Here is a 16,693-nt window from a genome sequence, read left to right as displayed (position 1 = left end):
AAAATTTTGAAGTAGAGCATATCTGTCTGTTTGGCTGAAATGAATTTGAGGCAAAAAAAGTGCTAAAAATCCTATAAATGCACATCTTAAAAGAGTTGAGACATGCACTAGCTAATGTAAACTCTTGAACAGTGAACACAAAAGACATGGCTAAGAAAATGTCTACAAGAACAGACCAACAGCTAGAGCATATTTACTTCTTCTCACAGCTTTCCTACGCAGCAAAGTCAATATGACTGCCATCAGTGGCTTTCCACTGCCAGCAATGAAACAGAAAATCAACACAAAATTTCAGTCTTGTGAGTAGCTGCTTCAACTCTTCTACCACAAATTAAGTACACCATCTCCTAAACAAACAAAAAAAAAGCCCTGAATAATTTGATACTGGTCACATCAAAAATCTCCCTTCCCCTAAACAGGGGGGGGGGGGGGGGAAGGAACCAAAAATAATCAAGAGCAAGTGAGTTGATAGAGGCAACTCTGGGTGCATTTGAGATACATTTTTTTATCCCTCGATCACAACCCTAAGCCAAAGTTTGTCACCTCTGCATCCAGGTCCCAATCATATTAAGTTTACACTGCTTTTAACAGCCTTGTCAGCACCTGTTGCTTCCCATTACCGTCCCTTTCCTGCAGCATGTCCTCACAAGGAAGTGTTGTAAAAGACTGATGACAGGAAGAATTTCTTACGCAGTAAAACAGCAAAGGAGACACAGCACAGAAGGCCAAGTGGTTTTGTTTCAGGTTTTTTGTTCTTATGGGTTTTTTTGGTTTGGTGGCAGTTTGGGGGGTTTTTTTTGGTGGTAGTGGTCTTTTGGGGGGAGTTTGGTTTTGCTTTCACTGGTAAAGAAAATCCATGTTGATTCATTCTGCAGTATAATAGAGCTCAAACAGCTACCCCTGCTCTGACTCAATCAATGTAAGTTTTAACACTAAAACCGCTACTGTTATTCTTCTCCTGCATTGCCTCTAAGCTCCATAATTTATCAAAGCTTAGGCAGTATCAAAAAAGTGACCAATTCCTTTAACCTGATTGAAACGCACGGCAGAGTAGAACATTTTAAAACCTGGTGCTAGATAACACTAGCTTTCAGAAACAAATTCTATTTGTTCAACAAAACCCTTTTTTTAAATAGCTATAGGCTACACATACTTTATTTCAAGACAATATTAGCTTATGCTAAAATAAAATAATAAATGTTCTCAGATTTTCTGTAGCTCAAAGGCTGAGGTTCTAACAAGGATCTAGTCTGACTGTCTCAGTATTTCTTCAAGTTAGACAAGCTTTGTTTAATGAGCGAGAGTTTCCTGTATGATCTGAGGTCCAAGAGCAGTAACAGCAGACACACCAGTCACTTGTTTTCTTTGAATGATAACCTCAAATCCTTAAGCCTTTTGAACAACACAGAGAGAATGCACCATGTGCAAGAACACCAGTTTAAGTTATTTGCTCCAAAGAGAAATTTCTGATATTAGAAAGTAGTTGCAGCCTACATTAAAGTTAACATCTTCCAGGAAACCAGATTAGCTTCCTCATTGTTCCCATCAGCCATTTAAAGACCAGCTTTCAAAACCTAAGAGCTCTTCTGAATAAAGACAAGAGCAGAACTGAGGCAGAAGAAACTTCAACAGGGTAAGCCCGCAGCCGAGACCATGCATGCTTTCTTCAAATAATGAAGAAAGCAAGTATTAACATGAGAAAGTTGTGGGTTGTTGGTTTTTTTTTTTTCATTTGGGACTTTAAGTCCCAGATAGGCATAATTTGGCTACAGATTAATTTTACAGTAGGAAAATAAACTTCATTGCCATCTGCTAAATCAGAGTTCTAATGAGAAAAAGCTGGGAAGTCTTACTACATACTTGACTGTGCTTCGTGCTCACATTTCACAAGTATTGTGTTCTTGTATACTGACAGCACAGATAGTTACGCTCACACAGCATTACCGCTCGAGCTGATGACAACATTATGCTTTAGTGACAAGCTTGCCTATAGCGAGAAACTACTGCCTTTGGCCTTTCAGTTTCCTCACTTTCTCACGCTATTACTACAGTATTAAGCACTACTTACTCTGTAACTGATGTTACGTTTTCCTGTCCAGCAGGTATTACTGGATCATCTCTCAACTTATCAGTTGGAAGCTGAGGTGGTAAGAATTCCACATCCTTTTTCTTTGGAACTTTATAATACTTCCATGTAGTATCAGCTTCATCTTCCTCCAAATTCACTGCAGTACCAACATACATTGTAGGCTCTATAACTTCAGGAAATGGAGCTGGAAAAGGCTGAGACAAGCCATCAAGTCTGTCTTCCATTGTTTTTGTGGGAACCAAGGGGTCTGGTGTTGGCATCTGGTAGAAATGTTGACTCTGAGGAGTAGAAGGAGCTTTAGCTACCCCATCATCAACTACGTCACACGGGTGAGGACTAAGTGGTGGTGGCTGAGGTGAATTTGCCATTTCAGCATTATGCATCTGAGGAGTCTTTGCTACATCATTAGTTCGGATATTTGAAAATCTCACTTGACTGTCTGGTGCAGTCATCACAAGCCTCTGACTTGCTGAATCTGCCTCCATGGCAACATCATCACTGATAGATACACGATGATGAAAAGGAGTCAAAGGGCGTTTCTGTGGCTTATCCCCTTTGTCTTGCTTCTCATTTGTCTTGTGCTTTGGAGCTGCTTGCTGTTGTTGGCCCACAGGTGGTGCCTGCCCCTGTTGACCTGAATTTCTTGGTTTGAGATTTTTGTGCCTGCAGAATTAATATAGGGGAAAATACTTCACATTAATCTTTCAAATATGTCTATCATGTTCTTTTTCATTAGATAAGGACGTGCTTCTAAGCCATTAAACACCCCATTATAGAAGTCTGAAACTGATACCATTCCGAAGTGAAGCTGCCTCTTTCTGACCATAACTTAATTTGAATGACTTGAGTAGCATTGCAAGATTTTAGAAAACCATTTAAAAAAACAACTGGAAAAGCTGTCCTATGAGCCCAACACTCACATAATCCTCATAACTGAAGACAGTATTTTATAACTGCTTTTAACAGAAATAGATAGTCACATGAACACATTGTCACTTTTAACTTCTGCCAACACTGATGAATCAGTAGAACAACATACGAATTAGTGAATGGCTTCTTGAATTCAAGCATCAATCCTAACCAATAGTGCTGTCCAAGTCTCTATGGGTTAAGGAGTGGAAAATTAACATCAAGAATCTAGAAGTTAAGCTCAGTCCTACAAAAGCTATTTGAAGCTTTTGTGGCTATTTACATACATATTTAGCAAGTGTGGAAAAAAGAAAAACTCAATGTCTTGACTGCATTAATGCAGTTAGAGTTTTTCCAGTATAAATGCACTTGAACTTAAACATTTCATCTTGAAGTTCAGAATGCCAACTTTCTAGATAATCTGACAGAAAGAGACATGAAATACTGAAGTCTAGAATGAAATGTTCACGATGAAGCTATTGAACTGCACGTACATCCTTAGTGCCTGGGTATTCTTTGCCACTCTTCCATTAGGAAAGTTAAGAAGCATACAATTTGTATTAAAAACCAGGATTAGGCAGGAATAAAAGGTAAGAGGTATCAAAATCTATTTTTACTTTAGACTCTAAGATACATGTTTTTCACCACTTAGAATTCAAAGTACAGAGAACAGTAAGGGGTTTTAAGTCTTTGCAATTTCTCTTTAGGGAACTGCATATTTCTAATACACACCTCACACAGTTAATTGATTGTTTTCTCTTAACTAATACTATCGTATCTGAATTCTCCTTTAACAGGATATTTAATCCTCCTCCATCTCCCAGCTCTTCTCAGAACATAAGTATCTCCAGAACTTAAACCAACCATTTCAATAAAGGAGGGAAAAAAATGCATTTCTTTCAAAATGCTACATCCTCTAGACATAAATTTTTTTTTTTTTAAGATTCCAATATTCATTGCAAGGTAATCAGTGTAATATTTAAATCAAAGAAAGTGTTTAAACCTTTGCAACACTTCAGTCACCTAAAGATGAGTATTCTGCCGTAAGTACAGAAATTGAGAATTCACCAAAATTAATGTTTCCATTTATTCTAAACAACTGCATTAACAGTCCATGTCATTGCACAGTTTCAAAACAAAAGTCGTAACAAAAACTGGAAGTTAAATCCAGACTTTCCCCCTGACTTTTGAAGTTTTTTTCCCCCCAGCTAATATAAAAACATATACTGGCAATCAACTCACAGAAAAGCAGTTTCATATACAACCTCCCATGGAATGCCGTATTTCCCAAAAAGTAAAGCAGGTTTGAGGTTTGTTTTTTTTTCATAGTCATCAAGACACAATGCTACAATCACCTTGCTGTTGATTAACAGCTTGCTTCCTTCAAGGCTCATGCCACAGCCCTCTAGAAAAGGTTCTTAATTCCTAAATAAAGAGGCATTCCCTTTCCATTGCAGCCCGAGAAAGTTGCCCATGAGATTGTTTCTACCCATACACAGGCCTAAGGAATTCCAGCCCAAGACTCAGGAATTGTCACTGAACTGACAGTAGGTCCACTCAGATGATTCACATGAATAGAAACTGCATTGTCTTACTGGGCAGAGTTTCAAGACCTACAATGACATTTAGGATACAAGATACAAATTTTGTTACAGCTTTCCTACAAGCAGCTATTGCTTAATTACTCCTAAAGGAGTCATCACAAGCCCTCTCCTGAGCACTTCAATCTCAATGTACATTGTTGGACTGAGGGTTTGCCAAGTACTGTACCTCGAACAATTGCAATTTGTCCTCTGCGTGGCTTCAACAAAATCCCAGGATGCTACCTTGTCAGCTGTCTCTTCATCACACAAGCCATTTGATGTAGCAGAATACTTCCTCCTACGATTCAATATCAGGAGAGTTATTTGGGATCAACATATGTTCTTTCCTTATCTGCTGTCAAACCTCAAGAGCAGTTTTCTGACACAGGATTCAGCAAAGAAATTATAAATAGCCTTTTACTAACATATTAAACTGAGAACTAAACAAACTACTAGTTAGGAACAAATTAACTTTTTTAAAATGTTTTTCTACTAAGAGTAAAGCACATTCTAGCAGTCACAGCATCTGTAACAGAACTACTTTCTACAATGAACACACAGGATACCATGGGGTTTTTAGCTTCACAAAATGAGTACGTACTTGTTCTGTGCTCTGTTCATATTGCATTCTTGCCAAACTCTGTCCACCACTTGATTGGCTAGCTTTCTAGGTATTTTGCCACCATGATGGCTAGTACTGTCAGAGATAAATCCATCAGAAACTGAAGAAAACTTCACCCATTTCTGGGCAGATTGAGCGTCAACTGAAAAGCAGCACCAGAGGAAATAGTTTTAGGCAATGAGGTGATACACTCACAATTACTATTACTCCAATTCAACCACCACAGGAACATCTTGGGAAGAAAAGTAACTTCTTAACTCAATGTTAGGAAATAAAAACAAATAGAAAATTTAGGTACAGTAGCCAATTATTATAACACGGTTCCCTCTCATAAGGGGGGAAAAAAAAAGCACCATATATGTTTCTACTATAACTGGGCTGGCTATTCTTATCTTCCAAGAAACTATAGACCTGAAAAAGAAAATAACATTGCTCATACATCAGGAAAACTTGAACAAAGCTACCTGTTAGCAAATTTAACAGTATTATTAAAAAAAAAGGTTAAACTGAGGTAACATAAGACCTTGGGGGAAAACACAAACAAAACCTCTTCTGCACAAGAACTGTATGTAAAGCCACCTGAAACTACCAGTGAGCCTTACCTGCTTTGACTTAAAGCAGTTTACCATAACTACTACTCATACACAGTTCACAGCCTTACTGGAAACTTAACTACAAAGAATCTTCCCTGGACTGTGAGAAAGGCTGAAAACATCACCTTGCTCACTAATGACTGAGATGCACAAAAAGGTTCATAAAGCTATGCCAGAATGCATACATGCACACAAACACACACAGAGAAGAAAAAAAACAAAAACTTGACCACAGAAATTTGAAGTACCGGATAAAACTTCAGGTACAAAAGCATTCTTCATTTCAGCAGCTTCCAAAAGCTTTCAAGCTAATTTTGCCCACAACTGAACAATAAAGATTGGGTTTACTACAACAGACTTATGACTAAAGAAATGTGATTTTTGGTAACAAGTCAGTTGTACAGAGAACATCTGAATCCTTTCCAAACACTGCTAGATTTAAAGGAGAAGGCATCAAAATGATTCCCCAGATGCAGAAGTTAACTTATTATACCTGTTTGAACTTCCTCTGGGGATGTCGGCGGAGTCAGAGTTACTGAAGACATGGCAGGATCTCTTGTGGAAGCAGGCACTTGGTGGACACCCAAGCAAGTAGTTGAACAGTGAGATGCCCCTACAGTACTAGGAGCAGGGATGTCTGTCTGAGGAACTAGAACGAAGCATGCTGGGTATACCATTCGTACACCAGCTGAAAAAAAGAGCAAGTCCGTTTTCCAGTTGTTTACCAAAAGCTTACATTTAAAACCATCAACAAATGGGTCATTTTACCAGTCTCTCATAAGTTTACCTACCCTTCCTACCTACTAAAGCATTATCCTTGGACAAAAAGTCTCCGTTGTCACCCTCATTATTACTTTACGACTTGCTTTACACAGAAGATTTAGGTGAATGAACAGAAAGGGCTTTGTATATACAGGCAGAGACAGCCCTGGCATCTACATGCCACTACTTGCTTCTATTTGTATTATATTTTCAGTCTTCTTTATACTTTTTAGTATCACGTAAAACTGACAATATTTCCCTCCCCATCATCATAAGGGTCTCCAGCCATCACTGCAATACAAGCTTGTAACACTCATTACAGAGAAATGATTACATTAGTTGGCAAATCAAAGGTCAATAGCCCCCAGCAGAGGAACACACTACTGTGTCCCAGGGGCTTAGATTTAAGGAACAGCAGCAGATAAATGCAGTGCCTGAGTACGTTAAGTTCTCCAGGATTGTGGTTTTGAAGTCATCCCTAAAAGGCATGTCTGTTCTGTTTGAATTTGCACAAAATCTGAAACAGTACAACATGCTTTTGATGCATCTCAGATGTCAACAGTGATAGTATAGGGTTTTTTTATTATCTTTTTTATTTATTTATTTTAAAAACCAATCTTGCTTCTCAGGGCACATAAAGAAAAACACCTCCTAATAATAGGTCTGCAAAACCCACTTTCAGCAGCAACACATTTTAGATAGTCCTGAACATTAAACAGAAAACCAAGAGACCAACAGTAGTTGCAAAAAGAGTAAAATTGGGTCACTTTTGCATTCAGAATTTTGCAGACCTACCTGGCCAGTTTATTTCAGCAATTAAAAGGTAATCAGAGTACTCACCAACAAGGACTTCAACAGCAGCTAAAGAATCATCCTCCCAATCCATTTCCTCTTGTTTTTCCTCAGATCCCTCCTTCAAGTTAGATGTGACAGGATAGAATTGTTTCCATTCACCAATAAGCTTTTTTGTCGATGAATCAGAAAGCTTGAATGACTGCCCTGTGAGCGTGCCATTTAATCCAAAGGGACTTAGAATAACTAAAAAGATAAATAAAAATACTTTAGAGATTATATCTAAAAAAAGTCACTCTTCCCCACTGAAATGGCACTACTGTTATTTCAGCCACACCAAACAAACAACTTGCCATCGGTAAGTTGAAATGCACCCTAAACACATTTTACTGTACTTCACAAGTTGTTGGTAACAGGTACACATTGTTAAATGTATGTGTGCTGTAAGAATCAAGGTACCACAATAACAATTATAAATTAATTTATTTAAACAAGCAAGTTTTCATCTTGGCTAGCGGGGAGTCCCTAACATACAAGTGGGATAAAGAAACACTATTTCAAATTCTGACAGAGTTAAGGTGTTTCCTCATCCTTTCATTCTGCTTGGTACAGTTACAACAACAATGTATATACAGGGAAGTAATCTGTTTCATGTTTAGTCTTGTCCATATTAGGAAAGCACAGCTGCTGTTAAAATGCATTCAAAAAAAGCAAGTTTGGACACTGAGCATTAATAAATAAGGGCAGTGTGTGGTCATGCAGGAGAAATGATTTCTATAGCCAACACAAGTGTGTCTAAGACAGGCAATGATCAAACAGCCCACTAACCAGACTCGGGCCCCATCAATCCTTTTTCTTCGAGAGCATAGCCTGCATCTGCTGGTGGAACCAAAGGAATTTACAGGCAAGGAAGAGCCAAATAAAAAGGGGTAGGGGGAGTGAATAGGTTAAGTACATTGAGTCAGAAACGGATTTCTAAAAGAGGGGTTGATGCAGATACGTGGGGGTTAAAGCTTGTTGAAAAAGCAAAATATTTAAGTCACCAATAGGACAGTACTTGGAAATCAAGTTTGTTGTGTCATGAAGACAAATTATTTGGCCTCATGTCAGGAGATGAATCTGGAAATCATCCACCTGCAGAAGAGCTGAGACACCAACTGGCTTCTGACTATGTCAAGACAGGGGACATTTGGGGAGAACGTGTCATCAGTACAAAACAGATAACGCCTCTGCTCCCACTTCCAGTCTTTGCCAGAAATCCTCATTCTGAGCAACTCAAAGGATTGATTCATTTTAATACTCACTACTGACTGGCAAAACCTACCTTGAAAAGGGCTGTTAGACTGCTGGGCGAGAGTGAGGTGTTCTTCACTAAGCAGGTACACAGGTTGATGCTGACTGATTTCCACACTCGTGCAAACATTGCTATCTCCATGTAAGAAGAAGGTGAATGAGCAGGACAAGTGCTCGCTGGGGAAAGAGAAAAAAAAAATTCCTAAGTATAGAACTTAAAGTAAGTTGATGGCTTTCTCACTAGTTTGAAGGCATTTCCTCCCAAAATATTCATTAATGAAGTAACCAAAAAACCCTTCTATCTAAACAGCAAGAAAATGCTAAATATATGTTCCCTTGGAACATTTACAAATTATTCCAGCATTAGAGACAAAACCAAAGATCAATCAGTTTGAAAACTTAATGTCTGTTGTTTTCTATCTCTTTAGACTGACACTTTGTATTTTGCGGTCTGGAGGAAATTTAAAACACAGTTTTTTGCAAGACAAAGAAAACTAACTTAATACTTGTATACCTTAAATATTTATTTCAAGTCTATAAAAAAATTTCTGAACATATATTAATTTTAATGAGGTCATATCTAGGTTCTCCTGTCACAGATCCACTAAGCAGGATTTATATTTTAAGACTTATATTTAATATTAGGCAGCAAGTCACTTATTTAAAAGCAGGAAGAAGAATGGCAACAGCTTTGAGAAGTGTCGGGTTTATTTTGTTGGGTTTTTTTAAATTGAATCTTATCTTCATGCTCCTGAAGCCAATCAAGAAACTAAAAATTAAATCCCATATCTACACACAAAAGGGAATACACAATCAATTAAAAAACCCAAAGCTTAAGTTATTCTTAAAGTCATTAAAGCAAGTATCAATGTTTGATATCAGATGCTTCACTGATAGCTTTTTCTAAAACACTCTGGACTGAGAGAAAATAAATAGTCCTGTACCGCAAAAAACACCCCAACAATAAACACACCTCCTTCATATAAGTCTGAATTAAATGCTGTTTTCACAGTGCTGTACATAGCTACTAGTTAGCTACTCTGTGAAATCTTCTATCTCCCAAGATCATGCTTCGGAGACTTCCCAATTTTTGCAGCTCTGCTAGCTGTTGTTTTATTACAAAAATATAGATAACCCCCTGCAAGTACAACTATCAAAATATTTTATGTTACATACAAATCAATTCAGTGGTTTATATGAAATATATTTTACCAATTTTAATTAAAGGGCAGGAATAGAGCAGGAAGGCAAAAAAAGCAGATTCCTGCCAGGATGCCGCAGAAGTGGTACATCTTCATAGCCAGTTCCATTTAAAAGAACTTTTTTTTTTTCTTTTTAAAGAAGTTGGACAGGCACAGCAATTTTCAGTTATATTAGCTACAAGTTATCTCAAGTGTCTGCCAGACTAACACACTCCCATAGGAAAAGAACAGATGCTTAAAAGCAAGAAGATGCTATTCACATTGGACATTAAATTAGGTCCACCATCTCAGTAACAGAAGAATGAAAGTCAAGGAGAACCTTAAAAGTACTTCATAAACTACTGAACAGAAAATAAATCCTTCTGTGTAAACAGGGTAGCATCAGGCACCTGCTCAATCTCAGGAAAAAAAAAAGAAACAAGTCAAGGGAAACAGACTAACTTGAGTCAAAATAGCAGATACCAGTGCATTTTTTGCAAAGTCAAGTGGAAAAGACACTCCATGAACTACTGTGGCCTAAAAAGACTGTATGAACACAACACCGCTGTTTCCCCAAAAAATAAAATTAGACCCCATCAACTAACACCCAGGATCACATGCATGCTCTCTGACCTCATGAAATGCTTGCGTTTCCTAGTCTACAGCACAAGAACACAAAGTTCGTTTTGTGTTCCTGAAAAAGACACAAACAGAGCTCCAGGGCACAAAGAACTGACCAACCCTGAGCACCTGGGCAACCCTACTAAAATGCAACCTGCACAGGCGCAGTTACCGGACACATCTTTATTGTCATTTCCAAGATGTTTCTTTCCTCTACCCAGAGATAGATGGCAGGACAGTAAACAGTAAGGGGGAAAAAAGGTTCCCGGAATTGGCACAGTCTGTTCAATCTATGGAGACAGAGATAAATCGGTTCACTGACTCTCACCCCAAAGACTTGAAAGGCAGCCACCACGGTAGTCACCACAATGAGGAGAAAGAAGGCTAGTGTTAAATAGACGGCTTTGCCTACCAGCAGATTTAAAATTAGAGACCTAAAACACTTCAAGGATGAGAGAACCCACAAACCGTTCAAGGAGGAACAGGAAGCACAGCACGTATTTTATTACAGTAACTTAAAGCAGACCATGAAGTGAACTCAGTGAGGAACTGCTCTAAGCAGCTGGCCCTGACTGAAGCATAACAGTTTGCAAGGTGCATCAAGTCTGCAGTGGTACGCTGATCTGCTGTTCCGTTTTAATTGTGCTTTAGGAACAAAAAAAGCCAGGATCCAGCCAAGCGAATTATCACTATTCATTGACAACTACTCAGCACAACTGCTTCAGTAATCCAGCTCTGGACAGAATACTCCCTGGAGATGAAATAATATGCTTCTCAGGAATCCCAGTAAAGTGAGTTTCCAAACTGCAGTGATGATGAAGCTAAGCATCTTGTTGATGATTTCAAGTTCAAGTGAAGTCACATGGTTAGCAAACATCACTAAACTCCTATATGGAAATCTGATTAAACTTTAATCCTTATGCAAATAGTTGAAGGCTGATCCTCAAATTGAATTTTGTTTTAAAATCATATTGGATTATTTTAGGTAAAAGAGTGGATAGTGTTCTTAATTCTGAGTGACAGATAACAATCTAGAAGCTTAGTATAAGTGAGGCAAAGTTTAAAAATAAAAGCACATATTCTTTAAATACACTTTAAATGCAATTAAGCTATGTCTCTTGTAAACACCACATTATTACACAATAAAGGGCAGACAATTGTAGCATCATCTGATGGAATTCAAATAAACCAAGACAAAGAGAATCATCAGCATGATAACAGAAGCATTTCAATTCATTACACTGCAAAACTAGTCCTAAGAAGTAGCAAGGAAAATTCAAGGTCATCATGCAAAAGCCAAAAAAAAAACCCACCAAAAAAACAAACCATAAACAAAACCCCCTAAAATTAGAATTCTCTTCTCCCCCAGTCAGCAAGGGAGAAATTTCCAACAAAATAATAAAGTAAGAGAGTAGCCATTGTTGTCACTGACATCATTCAGGAGCTCTGGCATGCAAGCTGCAAGCACACTATTTGTACGGCTGGGAGAGCAGATCTGCTATGGTACAATTCATTCTAGAAAACCCAAACATTATAAAATTTTCACTAATTCTTGTTATAAATATAAGTGTTACACAGCAAAATGATGCACACCACCTTGGGGGTTTTTTTCAGTACTTTCAGAAGTGCAGCAAAGTCATTTTATGCACAATAGTATAATATTGTTTCATAGCAGAAATACATAGTAAAAACAGTGCTGTCCTTAAACCCAAGCTAAGGGAAACAGATTTCCACACGGCACACACAGTAACACTGAAAACATGAGTCTTCTTTAAACCAAAGGTTAACATGAAGGGCAAAACTAACACTTTATGTACTCAAATGTAGCATTAAATTTCTTCCTAGGTAGTCATGCTCAGAAACTGTTTCTTCACATTTAACATCATCATTTCTGTTAGGTTACAAAACTTTAGGAAATACCAATGCATGTGAAATAATCACAAGAGATACAATGAAGAATCCTAATTAAAAAAAAAACCCAAAACTATACTGAAGCTCTTTGCAGCGGAGTGGAGAAAAGGAGGAAGGAAAACAAAGAACCAGAGCTCTAAGTTACTGGATGCTCCTACATACACCATTTTATGGACTTAGCAAGAAACTCTCTTTACATGCATGCTTTTCATTATTTTTTAAATTAATACATTTGTACATTCTCCAATTCCTTAAGTTTCCAGAGACTGACTGCTAGTACACAATGCGGCCTCCAACCTCAGCTTAGGAGAAATATTCTCAAACCTTACCATAATTTTCTATCTCCACCATTTCTCTAACCCTTTCTCTCCTAGTCTCAATAACTCACCTCACAGCCAAAAATCCTAATCAAGCAAAAAATTTACCTACTTATCACTTTGGGGTAAATAGGCAAATTACTTTTACAATTCAGTCAAGGACACAATATCAGAGACCTAGTGGTTTCCTGCCTGCTAACACAGAGTTCATCCCATGCTTTTATTTGCAGACATTTTTTAAGTAGCTCAGAAGATCACCAGATAATTTGTGCAGAGCATCTCATGACTGAAATATAAAAAAATACCTATACGTCAATGCTCAGAACTTTTGTCCTGCATGCAGAGAGAATCGGTGAAGCCCTTAAGGTGCAGATACAGGAAAAAAAAAATAGCTTGCCTTAAAGCTACCATTGATTCACCCTCCCCCTTTTATTGTACTTTTACAATTACTATCAGGTATTGTTGCATGTGCGTACATACGACTTAAGAGCAGAGGACAGCATTTTAACAGGAAACTCTGAAAGCAAAATCCTAGTTCTCCCAAAAAACTAGCTTTCTCGACTGGCCCTGCATATGAAGTTACTGCATTAATATTTCTAATTAACTTAATTTCATTAAAGTCCTAATCTCAGAACTTAAATATCAATAATCCAGTCTACAACTGATCTCTGAATACAGACATTACGAAGTGTCATCAGAACAAGCATTCTTTATGAATTTTTATCTGAACACACCAGATTTCAGTCAGAATGAGTTCCAATACTGAAAGCAGCTTTAAAAAAGAAAAAAAAGAAAAGAGAAAACCAGACTCTTTGGAAGTAATGCTATTTTAAGCAGCCTTCAGTCCTCACCTATGCACCATTAAGATGCATAAACAACATTTTTGATTCCCCCATGCTCCCTCTTCACTCAAATCATACAAAACAGACATTTCAGAGACAAAAGATTATGATTCTGTCAAAAAAAAAAAAGAAACCGATGTGCAAAATTTCAATACAATTTCTACTTCTACCTTTGTAAGAGAAACTGAAGGGAAGGAGAAAGCACACTAAAATTTACATATACATGAGGCTTCCACATCTCCATTAGCAAACCTGAAAACACCTCCTTGATAAAAAGGTAATTAGGTCTGTTTTTTCCTCCACATTAGTACTTACGTAAAGCTTTATATCTTCAAAGTGCTTCACAAACATTAGCTGCATTAGAACCTCACTAATCCACACTTCACTAGATTGCATACTTCAAATCAGCACCACACTACGGCTGAAAGGCAAGGAGACTGCAACAACGTCAGAAGCAACAAGGAAGTCTCCAACTAAAAAACCCTATAGCACATTTAATGGTAAATTCCAAAAAGCACACAAACGTTTCAACTGAAAGACAGAATGTTTTTGGGTTTTTTTGTAATTACCATCTCGTGTTTTCCTAGATTGTCTTTGTAAATTACTTCTGAGTTGAACCAAGAGTGGCTTACCCTTGTAAACTACCTATTTTCTACTGCCATTTCCTAGATGAGGAAAATGGACATTGCAAAGTAAAATTACTGTCCAGAACTAATGGCTGTCCCAATTAGGATTCTCCCATTTCCCTTTCAATGGGGTAGAACACACCTTGTTTAGGAGCACACATACATCAGTTACATTTTTAAGTCTCTAATTAATATGCATCATTATTTCAGACTGTTATGAAGTGTTTGCCAAAAATTGGTACATACTGGCTTGCCCCCAGAATCCTTCAGGCCATTTTGACCAAGAATCAATATATCATGACTGGCTGACACCAATTATCAGCAGCAGCAATAGAGCTGAGAGTTCCCAACTGATGCATCATTGCTGCCCGAATAGAAGCATCTCCAAATAGTTACTCTTCACTACAGACTATTTTGGTATGCCACTTAAATAAATTTAAAGTATCAAAGAAGTTCCTTTTTAAAAGGTGACAGTTGCCTTCTATAGTAAATTCTTGGGCTGGAGAACACGCTCTCACAGTTAAATAGGTTCTTTTGGAAACAAAAATTTAAATAGAAAAGAGTTTGAAGGTGACACACACATGCACGCCATGAAGCCCCAAGACCCTTCATATTCAGTCACTTGTTTGTTGGGTTTTTTTTTTTCCCTTTAACCAGGTTGAGAGAGAACACTATAGCAACCAGCACAGGATAGAAAACAAAACATAACTGCCAAAGAATAAGTCTCGAGGAATTACATACCTGACCACATGCTCAACATGCACTACATCGTCCTCTATTCCACAATATGTTACACTACAGGCTTTGTTCTTTGTCAGGCAACCCTCTAGGGCTTTTCATCATGGAGAAGAAAGAGTGAAGCTGCCAATGCACTTGGGGCTTTCTGAGCTAACAGAAGAAAAGCAGAAGCAACTCCCTCAAGACAACCCATCCACCACCTTTTCTTTGTAAGTGCTTGTTGAGAATAGTTCTTTGTTACTACATACATCCTGCAGGTATAGCCCTAACATTGCAATGCACTAATGAAGAGACACTTTCTATGCGGCCCCCTTCACACCTGTGCTGCTTCAACAGTCAGTCTTATTTTAAATATGGCATCTTCAATTTCCACTCACCATCCATAATCCTGAATTACAAAACTCCACAATCTTAATTCAGGCTAGAAAGGAGCAGGAAATTAAGTATGCATTTGCTGTAATAAGCAAAATGTGAAATAAGTAAAATAGTAAAATCAGATTGTTATATTAACATAGCATCAAAAATAATTGCCGGGAAAAAACATTTGAGTTTTCTTGATTTAAAAAATGAAAGAGAAAGAAAAAGAAAAAAAAAAACAAGGCAAGTACACAAGTTGTTTCAATTATTAAATACTTCAGGAGCTTTCTTTGGTTTTGTTTTAGTTATTTTGGGAGGAGTTGTTTTGTTTTTTAAGTGCTGGGGGCTGAGGAAAATAGAGGATAAGAGAAATCAGTTCCTAGTTCTCTAGGAAGAACATGCTATCATACATACTCATTACAGTGTAGTACTACTTTCTATGATAAGAGTTTGAATCATCATTAATCAATTCACAAACATGCCTTTCTTGCCCTTGGCTATAAGTTCCCCTATAACATCAGAGTTTGTATCTGCCCCATCACAAGATCTGCACTTCAAGCAGATGCAGTGGCATTAATATCCTTAATGTGAAAGCGCAAAGAAGTCTAAACAAATGCATATCTACATTTTCTAGCAAGTTACATATTCAGTATCTTAACATGAAGTAATAAGATCTTAAAATACAGATGCTTCCCTAACTACTGACAAAAAGATGGAACAGCAGACATTTTTCTAAGCATCTCTGAGTAACTCCCTATGGTCATGAAGGTAAATATAGCAGAAAGCTGATTTTGATGATAACACAAAGCAAAAAACATAGCTAATAGCAATGTAGAAAAAACTTCCAGTTCAAAGCACATCATTAATGACTACTGTCAAAAGGCTCTCCAAAATATTTTTCACATAGCTGAGGATGTTTTGATTTTAGTCAGACCTGCGAGTTAAAAATTATTTATTCCATAACCAAGTTATGTGCACTAAACCAAATACAAATGTAGCAAGTGACCTGTATTCCAGAATAAATCATATTCACCTTAAAGACTTCCACATTTTTTCAATTAACTTCATTATTAATGAGCTTAGCTTCATCCCAATAAAAACAAGGTTGAAACAAAAAACTATTTTATTTTTGTACACTACTAAAACTATCGCATGACATCTTATAAAGAAGCAAAACTGATTTTTTCAGAATGCAACTAGAAGTTTATATATACACACACATATGTAAAAAAGTATATATTTCTCCAGATACAACAATTATAAGCAATACTACAAAAAGGGTTTGCTCATGTTATTGTATTTCAGAACTTAAATGAGACTAATAAACCTGTCGCCTTATATTTTAGCATCCTTTAATTATTGAGGATGCAAATCTCAATTATCTGAACTTGAGCTTTCACAACGAAATATGTGTGCTATAAAGAATAAGAATCCAGAACGTATTTGGAAAACAGATA

General features: G+C 37.3%; 1 protein-coding gene across 1 annotated transcript in view; it reads right to left on the bottom strand.

Annotated features, from left to right (window-relative positions):
- MED13 (mediator complex subunit 13) overlaps positions 1 to 16,693 on the bottom strand; it is a 58,959-nt gene that overhangs the window by 19,459 nt on the left and 22,807 nt on the right. Inside the window, exons 4-9 of the mRNA XM_059829133.1 lie at positions 8,675 to 8,820; positions 7,399 to 7,596; positions 6,290 to 6,484; positions 5,183 to 5,345; positions 4,769 to 4,879; positions 2,069 to 2,752 (exon numbers count right to left, since the gene is read on the bottom strand). Of these exons, the coding sequence (XP_059685116.1) occupies positions 2,069 to 2,752; positions 4,769 to 4,879; positions 5,183 to 5,345; positions 6,290 to 6,484; positions 7,399 to 7,596; positions 8,675 to 8,820 (1,497 nt within the window). The remainder of the gene's footprint in view (positions 1 to 2,068; positions 2,753 to 4,768; positions 4,880 to 5,182; positions 5,346 to 6,289; positions 6,485 to 7,398; positions 7,597 to 8,674; positions 8,821 to 16,693) is intronic.

Source organism: Gavia stellata, chromosome 25 (genome assembly GCF_030936135.1).
Source record: "Gavia stellata isolate bGavSte3 chromosome 25, bGavSte3.hap2, whole genome shotgun sequence".
Taxonomy (NCBI): Eukaryota; Metazoa; Chordata; class Aves; order Gaviiformes; family Gaviidae; genus Gavia; species Gavia stellata.
This window is presented reverse-complemented; position numbering and strand designations above follow the sequence as displayed.